General features: G+C 37.8%; 2 protein-coding genes across 5 annotated transcripts in view; one reads left to right on the top strand and one right to left on the bottom strand.

The window, feature by feature from the left end:
* Positions 1-13,855, top strand: part of LOC148644029 (carboxyl-terminal PDZ ligand of neuronal nitric oxide synthase protein) — an 87,628-nt gene extending 73,773 nt beyond the window's left edge. For 2 of the 3 annotated variants that reach the window (XM_088614926.1, XM_088614925.1), the window contains exons 11-13: positions 237-299; positions 636-981; positions 11,411-13,855. In XM_088614926.1, coding sequence (XP_088471052.1) covers positions 237-299; positions 636-981; positions 11,411-11,960 — 959 coding nt within the window. In that variant the 3' untranslated portion in view covers positions 11,961-13,855. The remainder of the gene's footprint in view (positions 1-236; positions 300-635; positions 982-11,410) is intronic. The other variant, XM_088614927.1, reaches the window with a different exon arrangement.
* ttll11 (tubulin tyrosine ligase-like family, member 11) overlaps positions 1-20,666 on the bottom strand; it is a 309,887-nt gene that overhangs the window by 135,750 nt on the left and 153,471 nt on the right. Inside the window, exon 1 of one of the 2 annotated variants that reach the window (XM_088614923.1) lies at positions 3,899-4,293. The exons of the other annotated variant lie outside the window; for it this stretch is intronic. Within the exon in view, the coding sequence (XP_088471049.1) occupies positions 3,899-3,938 (40 nt within the window). The 5' untranslated portion in view covers positions 3,939-4,293. Of the gene's footprint in view, positions 1-3,898; positions 4,294-20,666 lie in introns of those variants that run through there. 2 annotated transcript variants of the gene reach the window in all.

Below are 20,666 nucleotides of genomic sequence, written 5' to 3'. Positions count from 1 at the left end.
CTGAGGGTCTAATGGGTGTAAACTGAGGCCTTTTAACTGCTGTGGCCTTTCTGGGATGAGCCTCATTCAGATGTAGTAACCTACAGTTTTGCTAAACTCTGGGAAGTATGAAGTTCAGGAGGAGGTCGAGTACTGATTTCACCCACTTCCTCTCTCCTACTTTTGAATATGCCACCTTCAGAGTACCATTCATTCTTCTTCACTCTCAGTGACTTACAGTATCATTACCCTTGCAGCGGCTCCCTGGCTCATTCCTCACAACAGCGAGGAACACCGTAGAGCCTTTTCCCCACGGTCAGGTAGCGATTGACTCAGCCAAGAGAGTTCACCTCATCATCCTAGGAAAATCAAGTTCACAGCTCCCCATGTGCTCTGACCCGCCAAAATGTTGTGGCCAAATGCTGTGACTTATGGATATGCTGTTCACAAACCAGTCTGTGTCCTGACCCATAGTTTAAGAACACTCTACTGTAGAGGAACCAAGAGTTCAGAACAAAACAGAGTCACTGCTCTGTAGTGCCAAGCCCAGGGCTTGTTTTTAGAAGACGCTCCTTACAATGTAGAAAACCTGTGCTTAGAGAGAGCTGAGGTGTGGACTTTGAGCTTGTAACCTCGTGTTTTTGTTGTTAATTCAGACGAGACAAGCTCCAGGTGGAACTCTGTGTCAGCACAGTCGCTCTCCCTAAACCTGAAGAAGAACTACAGCTTGGGACCTGATATGCCCATCACTTCCACTCCAGCTGGTGATCCAGGGAGCACCCCTGTCCATATGACCCAGGTGGACTGCACCGAGTCCTACCTGAACCTCCTGAATCTTGAGAAGCAGGGGGCACCTGACTGTCCAAAGAATGAAAGCAGGATAACAAGGGCAGCCAATGGGAAGCACAGCAGTGGTGAAGACACAGAAGGATTGGAAGTGACTGGGAGTGAGATTGCGTGCCTGAGTTCTGTTCCCCAAAACCTTAAAACGGGGACTGAACGGTAAGTACGAGACATCTTAATTGCGTGCCTTCTCATTGATTCCAGCATACCAGCTTAAAAAAAATAACGTTTAGTGTTAAAAGTTTAAAAAAAAACTTTTCTTATTCTTAATGGAATCTGCTTCTGACATTTTTCCTAAAAAAAAACAATGGTTTTGTTCCTATCATGAAGTTTAGTACGGGTTAGAATGAATAATTAAAACTTGACAACCTATCCAATGCTTCTTCCAGTACTTCCTGTCCAAGTATCTGTTTAGTACACTTTCTTTCTCAGACCAAGATCTGTTTTGTGCCTAAGTTTCTTTTTACTTCCAACATGAAATGTAATGAGCTAATTCTGCATTATTAAAGCAGTCTTGGAACTACCTTATCCTTTCACAACCTTGACAGGCTTGTTTTAGTAGATGAGAGTGGGTTGGGCTTCTTTTACTGTTTAGCATTGCTTTCTACCACAGTCAAAGGAGAGGAACATTAACTTCAGTCTAGTTGACTGTCAGATGAAGCCAAAACTAATTACCTGTATTCTTGTTACAACTCCAGCTGTCTTTTATTTAAGCAGTAGCTGGACGTAGATCCATCACTCTGCTGAACTGTTTTGAATACTTTGCGTTGCAGCCGAGGAGCTTAAATTGAATTGCTTTGAGAGGATACCCCTTCTTTAATGACATTGATTGGCACAAGCACAAGACAGAGAAACGAGATCAAAGAGCTGAGTCTGGGGGAGATTCATGAAGAAGTAAATCTTTCTTTAGACATTGTCTGCTTTATTAGAGAGCAAGACATTAGGATTTCCTCTAGTGGTGAAATAAGTTGCTCAGCTGAAAATCCGTTTTTTTCTCTGGTGTTAAATTGCAGAGGAGTTAAGTTTTGTTTTAGGAGAAAGTTTAACATACAAACTGAACATTTTGGAACTGCATGAGTGGATTTTTAGGTGGTATAATACCAATGGGTTTGAGTGCGTGTCTTAATAAAAAACAAATTTTCTCTAGTATTCACAGTCTGTCAAAGGCTGGTTAACTTCAGTCTCTGAATGATTTGATCACACATAACGTGGGTTTGGTCTTTCTCTTTGGACAGTGGTTAAATGTACTGTGTGGTGTCAAAGAATAAACTGAAAAAAAGTAAATTGGGAAAACAGACAGACATATTTAGTTGTTAAAGATATTATACAAATTGAATATTTTAAGTTGTTTCTTATCAAACAGATGAAATAATTTATTTAACTGAAATTTAGATGTATTTTACTAATGTTCGCTTTTCATTAGATTGTAATTATCCAGTACATGGTACCTTTAACATCTGTTTTAAAGAAATGTTTAAAGAACCAGGACCTGCCTACATACTGTAAAATCTCACATTATTTCTCAGACTTAGAGAGTTATGTCAGGGATCAACACTGGTAGAACAATAAGTTGACAAGAAGATGAAATGAGTGACTACAACCCTATCAATCTAGCATTTAATTAATCTTTGGTGCTTTTCACCTATCTCCAGTATAATTAAAGACAAAGACAATTACTTTCATATGTAATTGAAAGCTCATGCTTTATTTTACTAAAAAATCATTTTAAATTGGTAAATACAGTATAAGAAGGTGACCATTATGTAGTTACTGTATATATTAATTAATTTCTTTATTCATTCAGTTTCTTTATTTAACGTCCCTAGCACAAATCCTTGACAGGCACCATATGGTTTACAAAGTACTTCCAAGAAATGGCAGATGGGATCACAACATTCATTTCACTGCTGGTACGGGTACTGTACTTTAAAAGTACCAACCCCACATATTTCCATCAACTAGGAATGTTCCTAGTAGCAATATACACAATTTCATATTCTTAAAGTAGTAGTATTACATGGGTTTTGAATACATGTATGAATGGCATCACAAACCAATTTAAGATATGTATTTTTTGTGTCACATGCTGATTCACTTGCATTAAGAGTAGCGTCTGAATGTATTCGGCATGGTTAAATCAGAGAACAGGAACATGAGGCTAACTGACTTCCTCAGTGAAAGTCTGCACTATAAGGCCTTTGTACAAGGTATGTCTTCCTGGACGTTTAATATGGCTGTAATTATAGTAACAAAAGCAGAAAGAACAACTTACTTGATCTAAAGGAAAAGATTTTCTCAAACACGCGAGGCAAACTTTTTTTAAAAAGCAGATTATTGAAGCAGCGGCTTTAAGAAAATTTCTTTTTTTGAGGAAGTCTATTATTCATGCATGCTTTTCACAAAAGTAAAGAAAATCTAAATCAGATTTTTCAATTTACATTTAGAGAGGTGCCCTAAAGGGATCCAGCAGATTTTTACAAAAGCCCTACTTGTGTTTCTTAGAACTGTCCCCTCTAGTTCTTACTTTTCTCTTTGATAAAAAAAACAACACTTCTATTCATCACTACCCTTAGTGTTATTTCATCTTTTTGAGAAGCCGCAGAAGAGCTAGTTAATGGTTTTGTTAAAGCAGGGGATTTGAGAGTGTACAGTCGAAACACCATATTGCCATAAAGCAAATGAACTACAGAGACTGCATAAACCCTGAATGATTTTGTAAACAAACTTTTCATTTCCAAAAGGAGTCTGTAAGTCCAGTGCTCACAGACACCAGCAAGGGTTTTATTGACGACTCAGACACTAGCCAGCAAGATCTTTCCTCACTACATTCATTAGTGTTAACATGTACAATCCAATAAGGACAACATGGCTCCATTTATAGCATACCTAGTTTTTTCTCTCATAAATGGCTGTGGGGAAGCTTCATTTACAGACTGCAACAGGAAATAATTATGTTAACAGTGAAATTAATCTGAAAAGAGAGACCGGATCCAGCAGGCAGAAACAATGAGGCAAACAAGTTAGGCAGCATTTTTTTTCATCTTTTTCTGAAAAGGTTACTGTAATTGCCACTGACCTGGGTATCTCTCTTCGGCGAAGCTATTGGCTTCTGACATGCTCAAAAAGGTCTTTCAGAGGGGAAGTGTTTCCCACATAATGTTGTTAGTGTACTGTCAGCATGTCTTCAAACATCAGGATAATGAGGAATTAATTTAATTCCAAGATCACTGTACATTGAGAAGATGAAATAATTGACTTTTCAAGGCATCTGTCCTGAAAATCTGTTCATTGAGCTTCATGCAGCTGTACACTGAATAATATGGAATCATACTGTTGAGACAAGGGTGGGTATATTCTGAATTTCAAGGAAAACTGAATTCAGGTTTTCCTAAAAATATGAAGTCTGGACTAAAAATATCAAAAACAACCAGAATTCATTGTAAGAAAAGCTGCATCGGCTCATCAGTACTGGCAAATAGGGCGAATGTGTAGGGGCTTGGCTTTTTCTTAATGTCAAAGTCCCTTGCGTGTTTGCAGGCAGACTCAACAAATTCCAGGTACTCAAGATCATGCATAGCTGTGCACATGTAGGATACGTGGGTGAGTTATCTGATTACAGGATAACAATAACTCAGTTTGAGTGCTACAGTACTGGACACTGCTTGACTAGGCCTGAGTTCAAAGAAAATATCTTAGATTAAAAATATATCCTACATCCAAAATTCAGGCACCTAAAAGCCAGAATTCCTGTTCACGCCCAAGCAGGCACATTTACATTTATGGAATTTTTATCACTGCCTTATTTCAGCTTATATCAGCTTGCTCTGATATTTGCCATAAGTAGTGCTGTTTCAAGTGGACCCAGATGTATTGCTTCATGCCTCGCAGATATGCTTAATAGAGTACTTCCTGTCCTTTTCTACATTGTGAACAAAGCAGATTATCACCATAAAACAAGGAAAGTGCATAAACATGCTGAATTTCTTTGCTGAAAATGTACAACATTTTTGCTTTATGATGCTTGTCATCTGATCAGATTAAATGGAATGCCAAGCTGGCAATGAATTTAATAAACATACAGCAGTTTATTACAATTCACGGCAGAATTGAGATTCTCAGATGTATATTCCTACTATGAAAAGTGCCGTGTTAAATGAATGTCGCGTATACAGTTAAACATAACCTACCTTTGAAATAATAAAGCATAAAATACATAATAAAAGAAAGAAATATTGCTTAGGAAGCTTGAAGGAAAATGTGTATCTGATGCTGGTAGTGTGTAAGAATCCTTTTTGAAATATTTTGTCTCTTTGAAGGGTTTATCTTAACTAACAAAATGTGCCCTGTGGGTTTTCTACAGCACTGGCAAATTTCACCTAAGCTGTTTCATGGGCAGTTATCTCTCTCACTGTAGTGTTGGCTCCTGGTCTGAAGGATTTTTTTAAAATTCTAAGCATGTCTGTCATGCCTGGCCTATTAAGAGCAATAACTGCCTTTCTGCATGTCTGGGCTCAACTGAGTAGGAGCTGGACACAATAAAGAAATCAGAAGTGTTAAAGAAGAAGAAGAAGTTAAATCTGTTTTCAAAAAAGGGCAAAGGGAAATTGTGTTTTGAGTGCTCACTGCTAAAAATAGACATCCAGAATATATCTAAATGAATATAGAAATAAGTATAATTTCAGTGATTGTTTTTCAAATCTATGTGATGTGTAAGGAATAAAGAGAAAAATAAACATCTTGTATTCACCATCTTATGTTGAGAAGAGCTGAGCTTCCTGTCTCACCAGGCGATGTCAGTCTCTTTGGCGCTGCTCTGTATCACTTCAGTTGAAAAATCAGTCTGAAGCTGAGTTTTGACCTCGTTTATAAAATAATGCCGTATGGAGAGCATTGCACAAAGATACATACCTTTAATCATGTCAGATATTAAGATAAGCTCAGTTTCTGCTTACAGAACATCACCGGTCTCGATTTTATTTGAACAAAACGAATGGTAGTCGGTTTGCAAATCAGGTTATATGAGGTACTAATTAAAGCCTGTTACAGTAAATATAATTTGCATTATTAAAAGATTAGCATGGTTTCTTTGGAATTAAATTAAAAGTTAAAAGTAAAACTAAGAAGGACAAGCCTCTGAGGACTATTACCTTGAGGTAACAATGTGGTGGAGTGGTTTGCAAGTTCTGACGAACACCACAGCTATGTTTTCAGAGTCTAGTGCTCCTGGCTAGGTCTCCCTGGGTGAACAGATATGAGCCACCCTCCATCCATCCACCTTACTGGCCACCTTCTCCTGGTGAGGGTCTCGGTGGTAGCAGGCTGAGCAGGGATGACCTTTCCCTTTCCCCAGCTACCGTCTTCAGATCTTCCTGAGGGATTCCCAGGTGCTCCCAGTTCAGCCAAGAGATATAATTCCTCCAGCGTGTCCTGGTCTGCCCTGGGGTCTCTTCTCCAGCGGGGAGGGCATCCTCACCAGAGCCACCCCAACTGGCTCCTCTCGATCCAGAGGAGCAGCGACTCTACTCCAGGGTCCTCACAGATCTCCGGGCTCCTCACCCCGTCACGGAGAGTGAGCCCAGCAGCCCTACGCAGAAATCTCACTTCCACTTCTTGTACCTGCGAGCTCGTTCTTCCAGTCGCTACCCGAAACGTATGGCGTTGGATGAGGATAGGGGTGTAGATCACCGGAAATCTGACAGCTTGGTCTGAAAACTCGGTTCCTACTTCACCACCACATTACTGCAGCCTCTGGTGAATCCTACGATTTGCCCTCTCTTGGGAACAAGACCACGAGATACTGTAACACCTCCACTGGGGGCAGGTGTTCCTCGATCGCCTGGAGAGAGTAAGCCACTCTTTTCCAGGAGAAAATTCCAGAACAAATACTACCAACTGCAGTGACACTCAGGATCGTTACTAATCCAGAGTACTCAACCTTCCTGAAAACCGATGCTCGATAGAGTAACACCTACTGTGCAAACTCTGTAGTTCTTACGGGAGACTTCAATGCTCACAGTAGCATTAAAGAGTAATAGAAAGTAGCATTAGAAGTAACAAGGCAAAGGGATATCTTAAAACGAATGATTAAGAAAAATAATTTAAACCTACGCAGTGAATTGGACTTGTGATCAAGTATCATCCGTAATGAACGCTATGTTTGAACACAAGGTTGTCTGTAAGTGTGTTTGGTGACAGAACCCTTGGTGCCAAGGTTTTTTTTTTCTCTGCAGGCATATCACAGACTCAGACTGACTAATCTATCAGCATTTGCATAATTAAAGTTCAGAGATGGGAATACTGTATCTTCTGTTTGTCTGGAGTATACTGTATATAAAAGAAGTCATTCTAACTGTAGAATTAAAAAATAGGGAGGACAGTCCACTATAGTGTATATGCAGTATATGCAAGAGGAAAGCAGGCTTGATAGAATCAGTGAGAGAACCAGAAAAGAAATTGTAGACTAGTAAGTCAGAAGGTGTGAACATCTACATGAACACCTGCAGTCCTCCAGGTATACTGCTTGATGATCTCTGGACTAAAACCCTTAATCTTGCTTTCTTTCTCACTGGTCCTTGGTGCAGGTTGGACGAGCCCCCCTTCCTGCTTGTGATCGTCTTAATCTAGCTGCGCTCAAAGGCTCTGTCCCGGAGGCTGTATGACATGGCTGTTGGAGGATACATTCTCCCTTTGCAATGTGCATTGATTCCTCTGAGAAAAAGAAAAAAAAACATTGTTTACTAGTATATTTATGCGGTTTGTGAGTTTTCGCAATTAGATGTGAGTATACCTAAGCATGTGCTGTCTGTCATTTGTGTGTTTTCCTGCAATTGTTAATGACGGTTTGGTTTGGTTCTTATTTATTCCACTGTCTTGTTAGGTTAGTGTGACTCAGAGGTGCTATTGAAAGGTCTCTAATGCTCCTTCCAGTCTCACCACACTCGTGTTCCATATGTTCTGCAACACTGACATTCCACCTTTAATGCAGTGATCTTGTGTTGAAAACTCACTTCAGTCCCCATCTGTCAAAAATGTCACTCTTTGTTGTTTTTTTATATGTTAATTTCTTGTTTGACTCCGAATTTGGAATGCTTGACACAAAGCCGATGGTGGTGGTCATGCTCCAAGCAAAAAGCCCAGTGTCAATGGACAATCAATTTTCCTTTGAAGATTACAGGAGTCTCTCAGTAGTCTGGACTCCACTGGGTCCCGTCCTGTTTGAAGCAGTGAAAAAGGTTGAGGTGAAAAGGTCAGATAATACACGTAGAGTTTGGATGTTTTTTTAAAATTCTTTCTACTTTCTGCTTGGGGCTGAAATATTAATATCATTGTCTGTGCAGCCTGCAGTTAAGAGCCACTTTTCTACTGACATCATATAATCTCTCTCTCAATCCCCCTGCAAGAAAATAACAGAACTCTGTCGGTGCTCAGATATTGTGCAGTCACTCTTACTTACACATGACAATTAAAAATGATTTATTTACTAACTGGCTGCAGACCCTGCCTGTCGTCATCCTTCTGTGTATGTTAGGGAGACGAAATTTTGCAGGGTTGTCACTTAAAAATAACAAAATGTTTGGGACCAACTGATATCGCCTGATTGAAATCTAAAATAGCTTAACGAGAAATGATGGATTCTAAAATTGCCTGCTCAGTCGAGCGATTTTCCCTTAAAGGTACACTAATGTTTTAAACATAAGACTGATCTCAGCCCTGCAGATTGTAAAGTCACATTCGAAACGTTTTATCTAGTTTGGACAAAGCTTGAGCAATTTGTGAGGATGTGGATCCTGCTTTGAAGGATAATTTTCGAATTCTTTAACAGTGTGTTTTGCCATTCTTATATCTAGTGGTCTTAATCCTAATTAATTTTTACTGTACTAATATAGAAGATGTGCTTCATTGCTGCAAACATTTCAGGTTACGTAAATCATACCAGTAAACAGACATACTAACTGAAAATGGTTGAAGTTTTAAGATACACGTGGTTGAAGTTTAAAGCCGGCAATATTTAATTTTTCTATATTGTCCTGTAGCTCTCTGTCTCTCTGGCCATGATATGCCCTGCAGAAAATTAAATGAATCTTTTTTTTCATTTGTAATGACTCAGAATGGAAACAGAGACAGAGAGGCGTAATCAATTGCTCTGAGCGTTGTTGTGGTGCGTCTCCTTGTGTACACAGTTGTGGTGGCTCGGATGCAACATTTCACAGCAACAATATGAATTAGCCTCCAGACACAGTACATCTGACACGAGCCACAAAACGTAAGCATTTTATTGTTGTTCCACAGTGAAATCAAGGGCAGGGCCTCAGCAGTCTGTCTTACTGCAATATTCTGTTGTGTACCATCTGAACATTTTTAATATTTTAATTTTTCCATCTATTAATATTCCAGCATTCTGGGAAGCATGAATCTTTTTAAAGGTAGCAGTTGTTTTTTATATTTTTAATGGTGAATCTTTTCCCTTGCAAACTGAATTTATCAATGGGGAGGACTATGTTTTTTACAGTATTATCTTTAGAGTTTTTTATAGCTGCAAACAGAACAAAAACCACATAACCCACCAATAAATGAAATTAATCCTTTGAATATGAACCTGCCTTGAGTTAAATGATACTGCTTGCTTTTAAGTTCACATTGATGTGAAGAATCTCGAAGAATGGTAATTTGTCATCCTAAGGATGTGAAATGTGAAAGAAAATTTGTGAAAGAACACAAAGACAATGAAAGCAGTTCAAGGAATATTAGTGTTTCAGAAGGTTTTCCCTCCAGAATAGATTAAACGACATTCGAAATGATGAGCACTTAGAAAATTACTGTCAGGTTTAATAAAACTTAGAAATGAAAATTTTTCAGGTAATTGCCTATTCACAGGGGAAATCTTTTTGCAACAGTGGTCCCTAGTTGTCATTTTATGCATTCCTTTTCAAACAAATCAAGGTTTTGTCAGCCTTTTTATTCTCTCGGTGCAACTATTAAGATAGAGTACTCAGAATCTTTCTATTTCAAGATTATTAGTGCATAGAATTTCTATGAAAACCTGAAACTACAGCTTGCGATTTGTCAGACCATTATAGGAAATGGGGATCACACTATCATACTATAAATGATCTTTGTAAATCTTTCTTGAATAGTAATAATTCCTTGGAATAACACAGTGTTTTTCATCCAAACAGCAATATCATAAGTGTCCAACTATGTAACTATATAATAGTGTAAAACTGGCAACAGGTTACAAAACATTGAGTGACAAAATGAAAAAGTAATATCAGAACCGAGAAGAAAAGATCATTCCTCAAATTGCTGTATTTTATGTAGATATCCGTGCCAGTAACTCAAAACACCAGAACATCACACTAGAGACTCTAGATGAAATCACCACTACGATACTATAACCAAAAATACATTGGATTCAATAATTTGCCAATTCACCAAGCAGTTTTGCTGATGAATTCTATTCACAGTGTATTGTCCTTGAATTATATGACCTATCAAAACAGAACCTTCATGAACGAGTGTATTGTGTGTGCATTATTCATTACTCCTGTCTGGTTCCCTGACTCTCAACAGCCCCCAGGATTATACAGTAACAGAAGTGTGCTGACTGATTGGCAACAAGGAAATATGCTTTAATACAGCAGGACTGCTGACTCAGACTGTGCAAATTTTTAAGGAATGTATTTTAAAACTCCCAATCCAGATATCCTGGGAGCTTCACAGAGGAGCAGAAGAATTGTCTTTTAGAGGTTTAAAGACTCACTGTGGAAACGCACATACTGTACCCTGAAGACCGAAAAATATATTTGTAAACAAATGCCTATTTCACCCCAGAGACTTGGCAGACACAGCAGAAATTGAGTCATACGTGTACTGTGATGGTGCTACAAAAAATAAATGAAAATAAATACATTTTTAAAAGTATGGGGAAATGTTAATTAATAATAAAAAGCAAAGACTAGCTGAGCCCATTACGCTTCTGGCCTGTTGGGAAATCAATTCTTGTCACACAATGCTGTTTTTCTCTTTCACTGCCAAACCTGTGTACTCGGTTAGTTATTTCTTATTTCTACAGCACAACCCATTATTGTAGTACAGTTTCAAATATATGCTTCTATCACTGGATTGAACTTTAAAGTTCAAACAGTGAAATTCAGATTGTTAGATAAATTACGGCGACACGAGGTGCTTGTAATTGTGCGGAGTTACTGCAGTGCAGCTATTTTTAGGCTGCGTTCATGCTTATTGATTGAATGGAAACGTGTGCAGAACCAGTAGCCAACTGTTTTGTTGAGATAATACCACAATCCGGTGGTTTTTGTGCTCAGGCAGGCAGGATAAATGTCTTTAAAAACATGAGTCTGTATCTGACTTCTTTATTGGTTTCACAATTGCGAAAATTGTGAACAGTGTTTAGTCACACTGTGGTAAATTTGAGTTACAGAATAAGAGCAAGCATGAGATTGTTTGTTTTTGAAAGGTGACCCTAGTGATGGAATAGTCTACGAACCCTGTCACACCTATTGTATTTTTCCCTTAAGCGCTCATTTAAGTAGTGAATTCATTTTTTTTTTACATTTTATTTTGGCAGGTTTCTCCAAACTATCCCCAAACTGGATCCTCCACCTCAATCTGTCAACAGGAAGCGCCCAATCAGAACTCTCTCTGTGGGACAGGAAGCAGATATGAAGTTGACAAACCCACCTGTTGAGGCCAACAACAGCTCGGATGCCCACCATGACACCACGGCCTTCACCGACGTCACACCCTGCACCTTCGCCTCTTGCGACTTTGAGCCTCTCCAAGCCGAGGGCAAATCGCGGTCGGCGAGTGAGGACTCTGGAGTCCGGTCAGAGGACAAATCTGTTTTGACACCTCTACAGGAGGACCTGTTTGAGGACAACGGGGCATTCTTTTCCACCTCCAGCAGCTGTAGCAGTAACCTGGGAGATAAAGCAGCTTCCTTCAGCAGCCCCGACAAAACAAGCCCTGTGAGGGACTCCAAATGTCTTGACAGCAGCTATAGCAACACGCTGCCATTTTCCTCCCTCTCCAACGACACATGTCTCCACATAAGCTTCTCAGAGGATGAACTGCTAGACAATGACAATGATGATTCAGGTGTTCCTCTACACAGCTAAGGGAACGTAAGGGATTTTTAAGTTATAGGAAATTGACTGCAGAGCCACAGGCTGTGTAGCCCTCACAGACATGGGCCTTTCTCGCAACAGAGATAAAACCAACGTTTTTGGGACTCACACTGCGTCGAACGTCTTTATAAAGCAGTCCCTTTTTTAAACTCTTTCCCCGATGAACATCACAGAGTGACAGCAAACCTACCGCGTACCGTGTATTGTTTGCTTTTTTTTGTCTTTGTTCGAATTAATTCTTCGACCTTGTGAAAATATAGTGCCATATTCGCTAAGCTACAGTTTTTCAGCACCTACAGTACACTTTGCAGCATGCCACATTTTTGAGAAAATACTCCTCATCTTTTAGTCGAGTATTTCCTCAACCTGTTTGGCTAAATTTCCACAAATGTACGCGTACTCAGTGAGGAGGAAACAGTAGTACTTGGAATAATTTGCTATTTTATGAATATCAGCCTTTACAATGGAAACTCTTTCTGTTGGTAACCCCTTAAAGAGGTAGTTTTACTATTTGAATAACATTGGCATATATGACATTTTATACCTAGCTGTTACTAATGACTAGAGTAGATGTCACGGTATCCAGTGATTTCAGTAACATGCTACTGTTTATAGTGTCTCGAGTGAGACCATTCATTTTTCTGCAGCTTCGCTGACAAGCTCAAATGAGCACAAACCTTTTAGTTGAAGTAGAAGCCGATGTCTTAATTTATTGCATTTTTAAAAGTGAAGAATTGGAGAATGCAAGCTTTGATTTCTTTTCATCCCCAAAACAACAAGAGAAGGAATGTTCCGATGTTGAAGGAAAGCCACGTTTATTGGGTCGCCCAGTGAAGAGAGTGAAGAGACAGTGCTGTGAATGGAATTATATATGAAGGAATAATGGAAGCTTTAATGGAACTTTGGCTCATGAAGGTGAACATTTGCTATATTTCTTGACTTTACCTACCCAAGCATTTGCCATTCAGTCGACAAAGCAAAAATATATATTAAAATGTAACTTAATGTTGCCCCCTTATGTTAGACCTCTTTTCTGAGACTCATCGTAGAAGACTGAGACTGATGTTAAATGTACCCTGAATAAAAGCCACTTGAGGTCAAGGTTTTCTAAATTCTTCAAAGCTTTTTAATGAGCCAGAATAAAAATGTACAGATTGACTTCTAAATAATAATTTTAAAAAATGATTTGCTTAATTCTGGGTAGGAAATTCATCTTTAACAAGTAAAGAAATATCGCTTTATCACCGAATGGCAAAGATGTGTGGAACAAGTCAGTAGTGAGAAAATGACTAAATTTGAAGATCCGCCAAAGGTGTTCTATTTATTTTATCGTCAGTGTTATGGAAAAATAAAAAGCAGATAAAGGAAATCCTTGAATGAACAAAAAAACCAGTGTAAGAAGCGTTGAAAAATTACCCAGATCTATTTTTTTCATTTGAAAAGTAGAATCTTCAGTCCATTGTGTTTTTTTAGGAATTTTATCAGACCCCATAACACAGAGGGTGTAATAGGATACACAAGAGTGTGTATTGTGTTGAGAACAAATTTTCCATGGCAAAGTTCTGATTCTTTGTAAGAGTGCTATGGATTTTGAAATGTATTTTATTGTGTTGTTCTCCAATGTGTTTCTGACACAGCAAAGGCCACAGTGAAAGCAACACATTATTGCACACATGGTGGATGAAGCTAAAATGCAACAGAAATATTGTTGTAGCTGAGTCCTAAAGACTTATTTGATTGCTGGTTAAGTGGATGTGTATTGTTGGAGTCTGAGCAGGTGTGTTACAAAAGCAGTATTGATTAAGAGTGTCAAAACAGGCTGTAATTGTGGCTTCTCCCAGCATTGGTGAGATCAACACCACCAATAATAAAAGCTTTAGCAAGAAGTCCTGTAAGTCTCTTGTGCTGTTTTGTTTCCTGTGGCTTCAAATCCACAGGGATGGTTTGAGTATAATCTCCCTTATTACACTTGACATTTCATTTTCATAACAGTTTGTACATTATAAGGATTATGTCAAAGTCGTTTACACCCATCTCAATTCTTAAAAGATGAATGTGCAGGCAATGTCTTTCAGATTTCCCTATACATGTTAGATTCTATGTTTTATTTCAAAGACTATTTGCGTTTCTTCAAACAGAAGTCGTTTTGACTTCAGTCTCCTGTCTTCGGATTGCATCTTTGGTGGCGTTTCCATTCGCCGACAAGCTAGAAATACAGTACTCCTTTTAGAACACAAGATTTCAAGAGGATCTGATGCAAGTATTCTTTCAAAAAATGCCAGAATAAGATCCTCATATCAATTAGAGTAGAACAATCAAACGAGCTACCGTACTGTAGATAAGATGAATGGCTTGTCTTTCTTGTTGATCTTAAATTATGTTTTTCAGACAATTATGATGATGTTTTCCAGTTATTGTTAAATACTCATGCACCCTGCTCTGATTTGAAACATGACTCTTAGCTCATAGTCTATTCTTAAAACAATATATTATGCAACTAGTTTCAAACCAGCTGGCACTTTTTAATTATATATTGATTTCTAGATTTTCTTGTAAAGCACATATTTACTTCTTAATTTGCAACATGAATAGGATTTTGGAGCTTGTGAGAGATTTTGGTCATATTTTGTGGTGTAGCAATATGTTTTAGTCAACGTGCTAAAGATGTTACATTTTTCTTTTGTGTTTTTCTTTGAAATATGCTTTTTGTGTCTAATGTTTACGGTATTGAGTTAAAAAAAATTAAAACATTTAAACAATGCAGTCAATTAACTCTAGAACATTAGTCACAATAAATTATTTATATCCTTAGGTATAATATTGTAAATGTATGCTTTTACTTTTTTACTGTGTAGTATTTTATTATATTAAATTCCTAACAGTTGGTTCAGGTGTGGTATGAATATATATTTGCAAGTGAAAGGCCTAGTTCAATTACTAAATTAGTTTGTTTTCTAATTCTAAATTATTTTGTATAAGCAGTAGGGAACACAAGCCTGCAACATAAGCAAAACTGGATGTCAACTGTTAACAGGAAAACATTCTAGCTATTCTCGATGATGTTCCATGAGCTAGAAAAAAGCCTGCCCCTGAAATATGCTATTAAATATTATTTTTAAGGCTGTACTGTACATCTTGATTTTAAAGGGAATGCATGTTCATATACTATATAATACCTGCCCCTTGGCTAATGTAAAAAATAAATCTTCAACAGGATTTTTATTATAGTTACTGTAGTCTGTTATGAAGTTATATCACACCAGTAATTAATTTGTTAGTATAGTAGCCAGGTTTGCTTCATGTGAGCATTTTTAATACAGAGTCATAAATAGAAAACTAATGAAAAACAGCATCAACCCAGGCACTTTCTAAATTGAAAACACAATATGGCAAATGTTCTGTGAATAATGCTTTTTCCATTCGGACATTTAATTTCTCTCAAGGTTCATAAATTGATACCGTTAACTGTGTGCTCCTGCTTTAACGCTGGCTTAGTTTAGAAGGAATTATGGATAGTCCGTCAGGCTTAATAGAACAATTACCCTGGAGCAGAGCAGTCAGAGCAGAAAACGGCTGTAACCACCAGTGCCTTTAAAAAAAAGCTCTGTCCTTTGCTGTACAGCTAATTCACACGCACAAAAGCATGTCATGTTTAGGCTACGTTTATACACATGTGATTGTGTTAGTGTTTCTGGTATATAAACAGTAATTCCTTGTGTACAGTACATTCAGTTACATTAAGGTGAGAAATGGCCCATCAATCAGTGCCTACTGACAGACGCATCCACACTACTACACTTCCAGGAAATTTGTTTTAGTGCCGCCTCTAACCCCTGCAACCATTTGTTAAAGCTCATTTGCCTTTAGCCAGTGCAAAAATAAACACTTTTCTGTTTAAGAGCCTCATTCCTTATGCACATCTGCTGTCACAGAAGTCTCCCAACATGCCTCTGTCTTTATAGCTGCGCTTTGTTCCAATATATTTCGACTGCCTATCGGTGGCTCTGAGCAGCCAGAGCATGTGATGGGAAAACAGAATTTATGATCAGAGAAATGGTGTATGTCCTGTCAAACAAGGTTTTGTATTAAGCTGCAGCAACCAGTATTTCCTCAATCTGACGCTCACAGACTGCTGGGAAGGTTACTATCGTGTCAGTTTAGCTGGATTTGGATAAGGTGATTAGCCAAATCGTGTGTGCTTTTTTGGTTTTATTCAAGCATGAGATGGTGGCAGAGGATGGTGGCGTGTTTGAGATTAACAAATATTTTCTTTTCTTCTAAAATCCCCTTGAAGTCATACGCCTGGCAGGAATGGAACTAAATACAGTAAACCCCAGAAATGCAGACTTCTGTTTCAATATTAATCAACTGGTTTACTGCCTTCTGTCTCACAGGTGTTCCTACCTGAGCAGGAACAAACACCAAAAGGAGATCAAACAGAATGCAAGGGCAGAAATAAGGAGAGGATTGAGAGTAAGGTCAAAGTAAGATGTTGGCAACTGAATCACTGAGGTGTGCACAGAATGCAGAATAAAACCAGTTAGTCCCAAATAAAGAGAAAAAATGCTAAGGCCTTCGTAAAATGGGATTTGTTTTCTTAATTTTTGCACGGCTGCTTTGCATTAACCTGAATGCTGTATCCTTGTATTAGTACAAAAGCAAACCATTTCAGTTCAAGAATAATGAATAATGAGAGACGGGTTTTAGTTTTAATTTAGGTTTGCCGATTTCCACACGAAGGATCTGTTCGATTTTTTGAGTGAAGACATTTGAATATCTTGAAACACCAATAACTATTGATATTGTTTAAAGCGTGCAAAAAAAAATGCTTTCAGTACCTCCTATGTACAAACAATTAAAGGAAGTCCAACCACACATTAATGCATTTCCCAAAGCAGAAGAAACTAGCACTTAATGATTCATGTTTTACAGAAGTTGATAACAAAAGGTGAATTTACTATACCCTTTCTCTTTAAAGGTTAATTTATCTGTACTATTTAGGTGTAGCCTCATAGACTATCCATAACAAGTACTGCAATATAAACCAGAGCACTAGATTACCTTCTGTAAAAAGCATTTCTCAGCCTTTTATTTGCTTTTATCAGATTTTTACAATTAATCCAGAAATCTATGGCATGGCTTTGATGTTCCAGAGTAATTAATTGCTTGCATGAAACACTTAATCATTTTCAGATTCAACCTGCTGCCCTTCTGCCAAAAACCTATTATTTTTAGGTCACAGATTTAAGTTCTCATAGAGGCATGACATACAGTATGAGGAGTTCCATAAACCATTATGTATAATGAACAGCCTATCTGTGAATATGTGTGGACCATGTGGAGATGTAACCTTCTTGCTTTGATAATAAAGGACCTGTGGATTTTTAATGCCTTCCACAGGCTTGCCAGAGCTTTATGTGATCCGTCAAGCTGCCCTGCAAATATAAACCATAAACCTCCTGTTACGAATACAGTGTCTTGAAGACGGATGGCTTGGAATTTCTGTGAGGCAGCCAAGCTATACAGTACTTTGTTGCAGCATAATAAAAACAGCTGGGGTGTCCAACTGAAGACCATGGAGTGAGGCAGCTTCTTTCTTTTTACAATATATACCCTTATGTCAAACAGTTACTGTATTTTTCCAGTTTTGAGAGACAGTTCTGGTGAATACTTTGCAAAACTTTTTTAAAACTTTGTTTATTAATATACTACTTCATAAATAAACCTAGTTTTTTTAAGTACAATGGTAAGCATTGCTGATTTGCAGCACTGGGGCCCTGGGTTCAATTCCAGACCTGGGGCGCTATCTTCATGGAATTTGTAAGTCATCCCCATTTCCGAGTTGGTTTCTTCCTAAAGGCCAAAGACACACTGATACTGTAGGTTGATTGGCTTTTGGGAAAATTGGCCTTGATATCTAAGTGTGTGTGTGCCCTGCGATGGACTGGCGTCCCATCCAGGATGTGTGCTGTCTTGTGCCCATTGCATGCTGGGATAGACTCTGGCTCCCCTGCATGCCTGTATTGGATACAGCAGTTAGAAAATGGATCAATAAGAACATTGCAGCATTTCTATTTTAATTACACTAAGAAAAATGAATGGTCATTCTCAATCAGTTTTGTCTGATGCCTGATCCATTTATTCTCCTGCTGCATACAACTAGAAAAAGTGACTTCAATATAATATCTGCCATAACTGCTAAGGCAAAAGAAATTATATACCCCAGTCACAATTTCACACACAATTTGTTTTTTCCTTTGCACAAGAGTCACATTTTCTGATCAAACTAATAGCTTGCTTTGTTAACTTATTTTTTTAGATGATTTTGGAATTCTGTTTACCGAATAAAAATGTCTAAAACCTCATTTAGTTTTTCCTGCTATGTTTTGTACAAATTCCCTTTTTGCTAACTATTGTACATGTTTTGAAATGTTCATTTTTGCACAGAGCAGACAGACAATGTTCAGTCAGGAATTCAGATTGAAACAACTCAGAACTAAAGACCATAAATCACCACATGTCAGAAGTTACAGCTGTCCAGGTACTTCTGGTGTTAAAATTAACACTGTTCATCCAAACCCATAACAATGCAGGGCTCTTGTATGTGGTGGTGACCAACTATTATAATGATAGATTAATAATTTTAATAATACCAATTAAGGCTATTATTAACGTAATGTTTTGTAATTTCATTTTCAAATGTCTTCATTTCTGCATTGTACAGTGGTTACTGTACTGTACTTTTATTTACTACTGGCTTCAGTGATCATTTCATTTTTAGTGTCATGTATACCAACTTACTGTAGGTGGACTTGGGAAATTTAACTTTATTGGGAAACTTAATTTTAAGGAAAATGTGAAATTAAAATTTATAATTTGAAACGTGCAATATTCTTCTTGCCTGTATTGTAAGAAACAGAGCAAAATGAAAACAATCGTAGAATAAAGTAATAAATGTATCGTTATAATAAGTCATGCTCTGTTTTTTTAAGGTTACAGGAATCTGAAAATTCTCATGAAGAACTAAAGATAAAAGCTGAGAAATATGAATCACACATAAGTAATTAGTAAATAAGACAAATTATATACTGTAATAGATAATACCACAGTTCTAAGTGTTAGAATAATATACAAGAAACATGCAAACACCCAGGCAAAATATACTGTAGGAGAAAACCCTTTTATTGATAACATCACTAACATATGAAATATGCCTGACACCGCAAAATCATGATGACATTTTTTGTTTTGAGAGACTCATATGGTCACATTATTCTTGACATTAGCAAAAAGGTCACAGTGTCGAGTGTTGATATAGCTACTGTATAACCATATTACTGTGCACATGTACACCAATGTACTATGCACATATAGAAGGGGATTAAAAGGAGATCACAATGTTCAAATCTGATAATGGCTTTGATGTTATTCTTTTGTGCAGGTTAGGGTTCTGAGCTGTGCAGGTTTCTAAACGAGGCTCTGATTGCTCACACACTCCTCCACAACAATAGAGCAGATGCCCATTTTCCTGTAATAAATTCTGCACTTACATTGTTTTTTCCTGCTTTTGTTTTGTCCTATAGATGTAATTATAGGTGTAGTGAATGTAAAAAAAAAAACAACAACGCTAATTTGATGTTACACTTTGCAGTTGACAGGGTCTGGTCTGCACAATGAGATTTGTTTGTCCACAGAGGTGCTGGTTATTTATAGCCAGATCGAGGGCAGGTCTTGAAGCAAGCCACCTGAGATAATGAAATGATGTGAAGTTCAAACTGTTCCAGTTTTTCCACGAAAAAGCTGAAGGTGGAAGCTGAATGAGAAAGGAAAATGTATTATCTTACGTACTCATGGACTGTGATGGACATCTGATTTCATTAAAAAGTAATGAATTCTGGGCTTCTGAAGGGTGGATGTAAAAAAAAAAGTTAGCAAACACTGGAAGACGTTATATACTGTACAGGGCACTGTATGCAAACAAAATAAATTGCCTCTGGTAACCCCAGAGCCTTCATATTCACATTAAAATAAATACACGATCTCTAGTGTGTATTCTCTAACTTCACAAAATCTAGTTAAGACTTAATTTGCACAGCCACTGTTGAAAACTCTCAGAAAGCTTTCCCTACTGCTGACTTCAAAAACTCAGAATTTGAGATGAATGGTGTCTAATCTATTTCCAGAGGTGCTGTTTTTTCTGAAACTTCCATTTCTTCCTCATGAGTCAATTCTGTGATAATGCCAGACAGGACTGTGTGCAGTTAGTGTGGAAGGAGTGTGTGTGTGGCCTCTGCCTTTCTCTCTGGGAAAATGGACCAGCATACAGTTGTCTAAGAAAGTATGACTAAAAGCTGACTGTACGAGGCTATAAAGCTAATCTTGTATATTGCCCGCTCTCAATTCTTCAGTATTTTTCTTTGGGCTTCCTTTGAAAGTATGCCTTTTATCATCTGTGAACAATGTCCCAGCTGAGCAGATATGCACACTGTTAGGAAAGTGGATTGGTCAGGGGTGAGAACAAAAAGCACTCAGTTCAGAGAAATACTGTTTTCTTTACAACTAAAGCTCTCTTTTGATGCAATTAATCCTTTGTTTAATGTACCATTTCATCTCAAACTGTCCTTTACCCTGTACACTCCTGGCCTGCCTCTTAACATCAATAAAATTGAAAAGACAATACAGGCTGCATCCAGAATA

The sequence above is a fragment of the Lepisosteus platostomus genome, chromosome 21, assembly GCF_059453375.1.
Source record: "Lepisosteus platostomus isolate fLepPlt1 chromosome 21, fLepPlt1.hap1, whole genome shotgun sequence".
In the NCBI taxonomy this organism is placed as follows: Eukaryota; Metazoa; Chordata; class Actinopteri; order Semionotiformes; family Lepisosteidae; genus Lepisosteus; species Lepisosteus platostomus.
The sequence above is the reverse complement of the archived record's forward strand: the minus strand, read 5'-3'. Positions and strand labels throughout refer to the sequence as shown.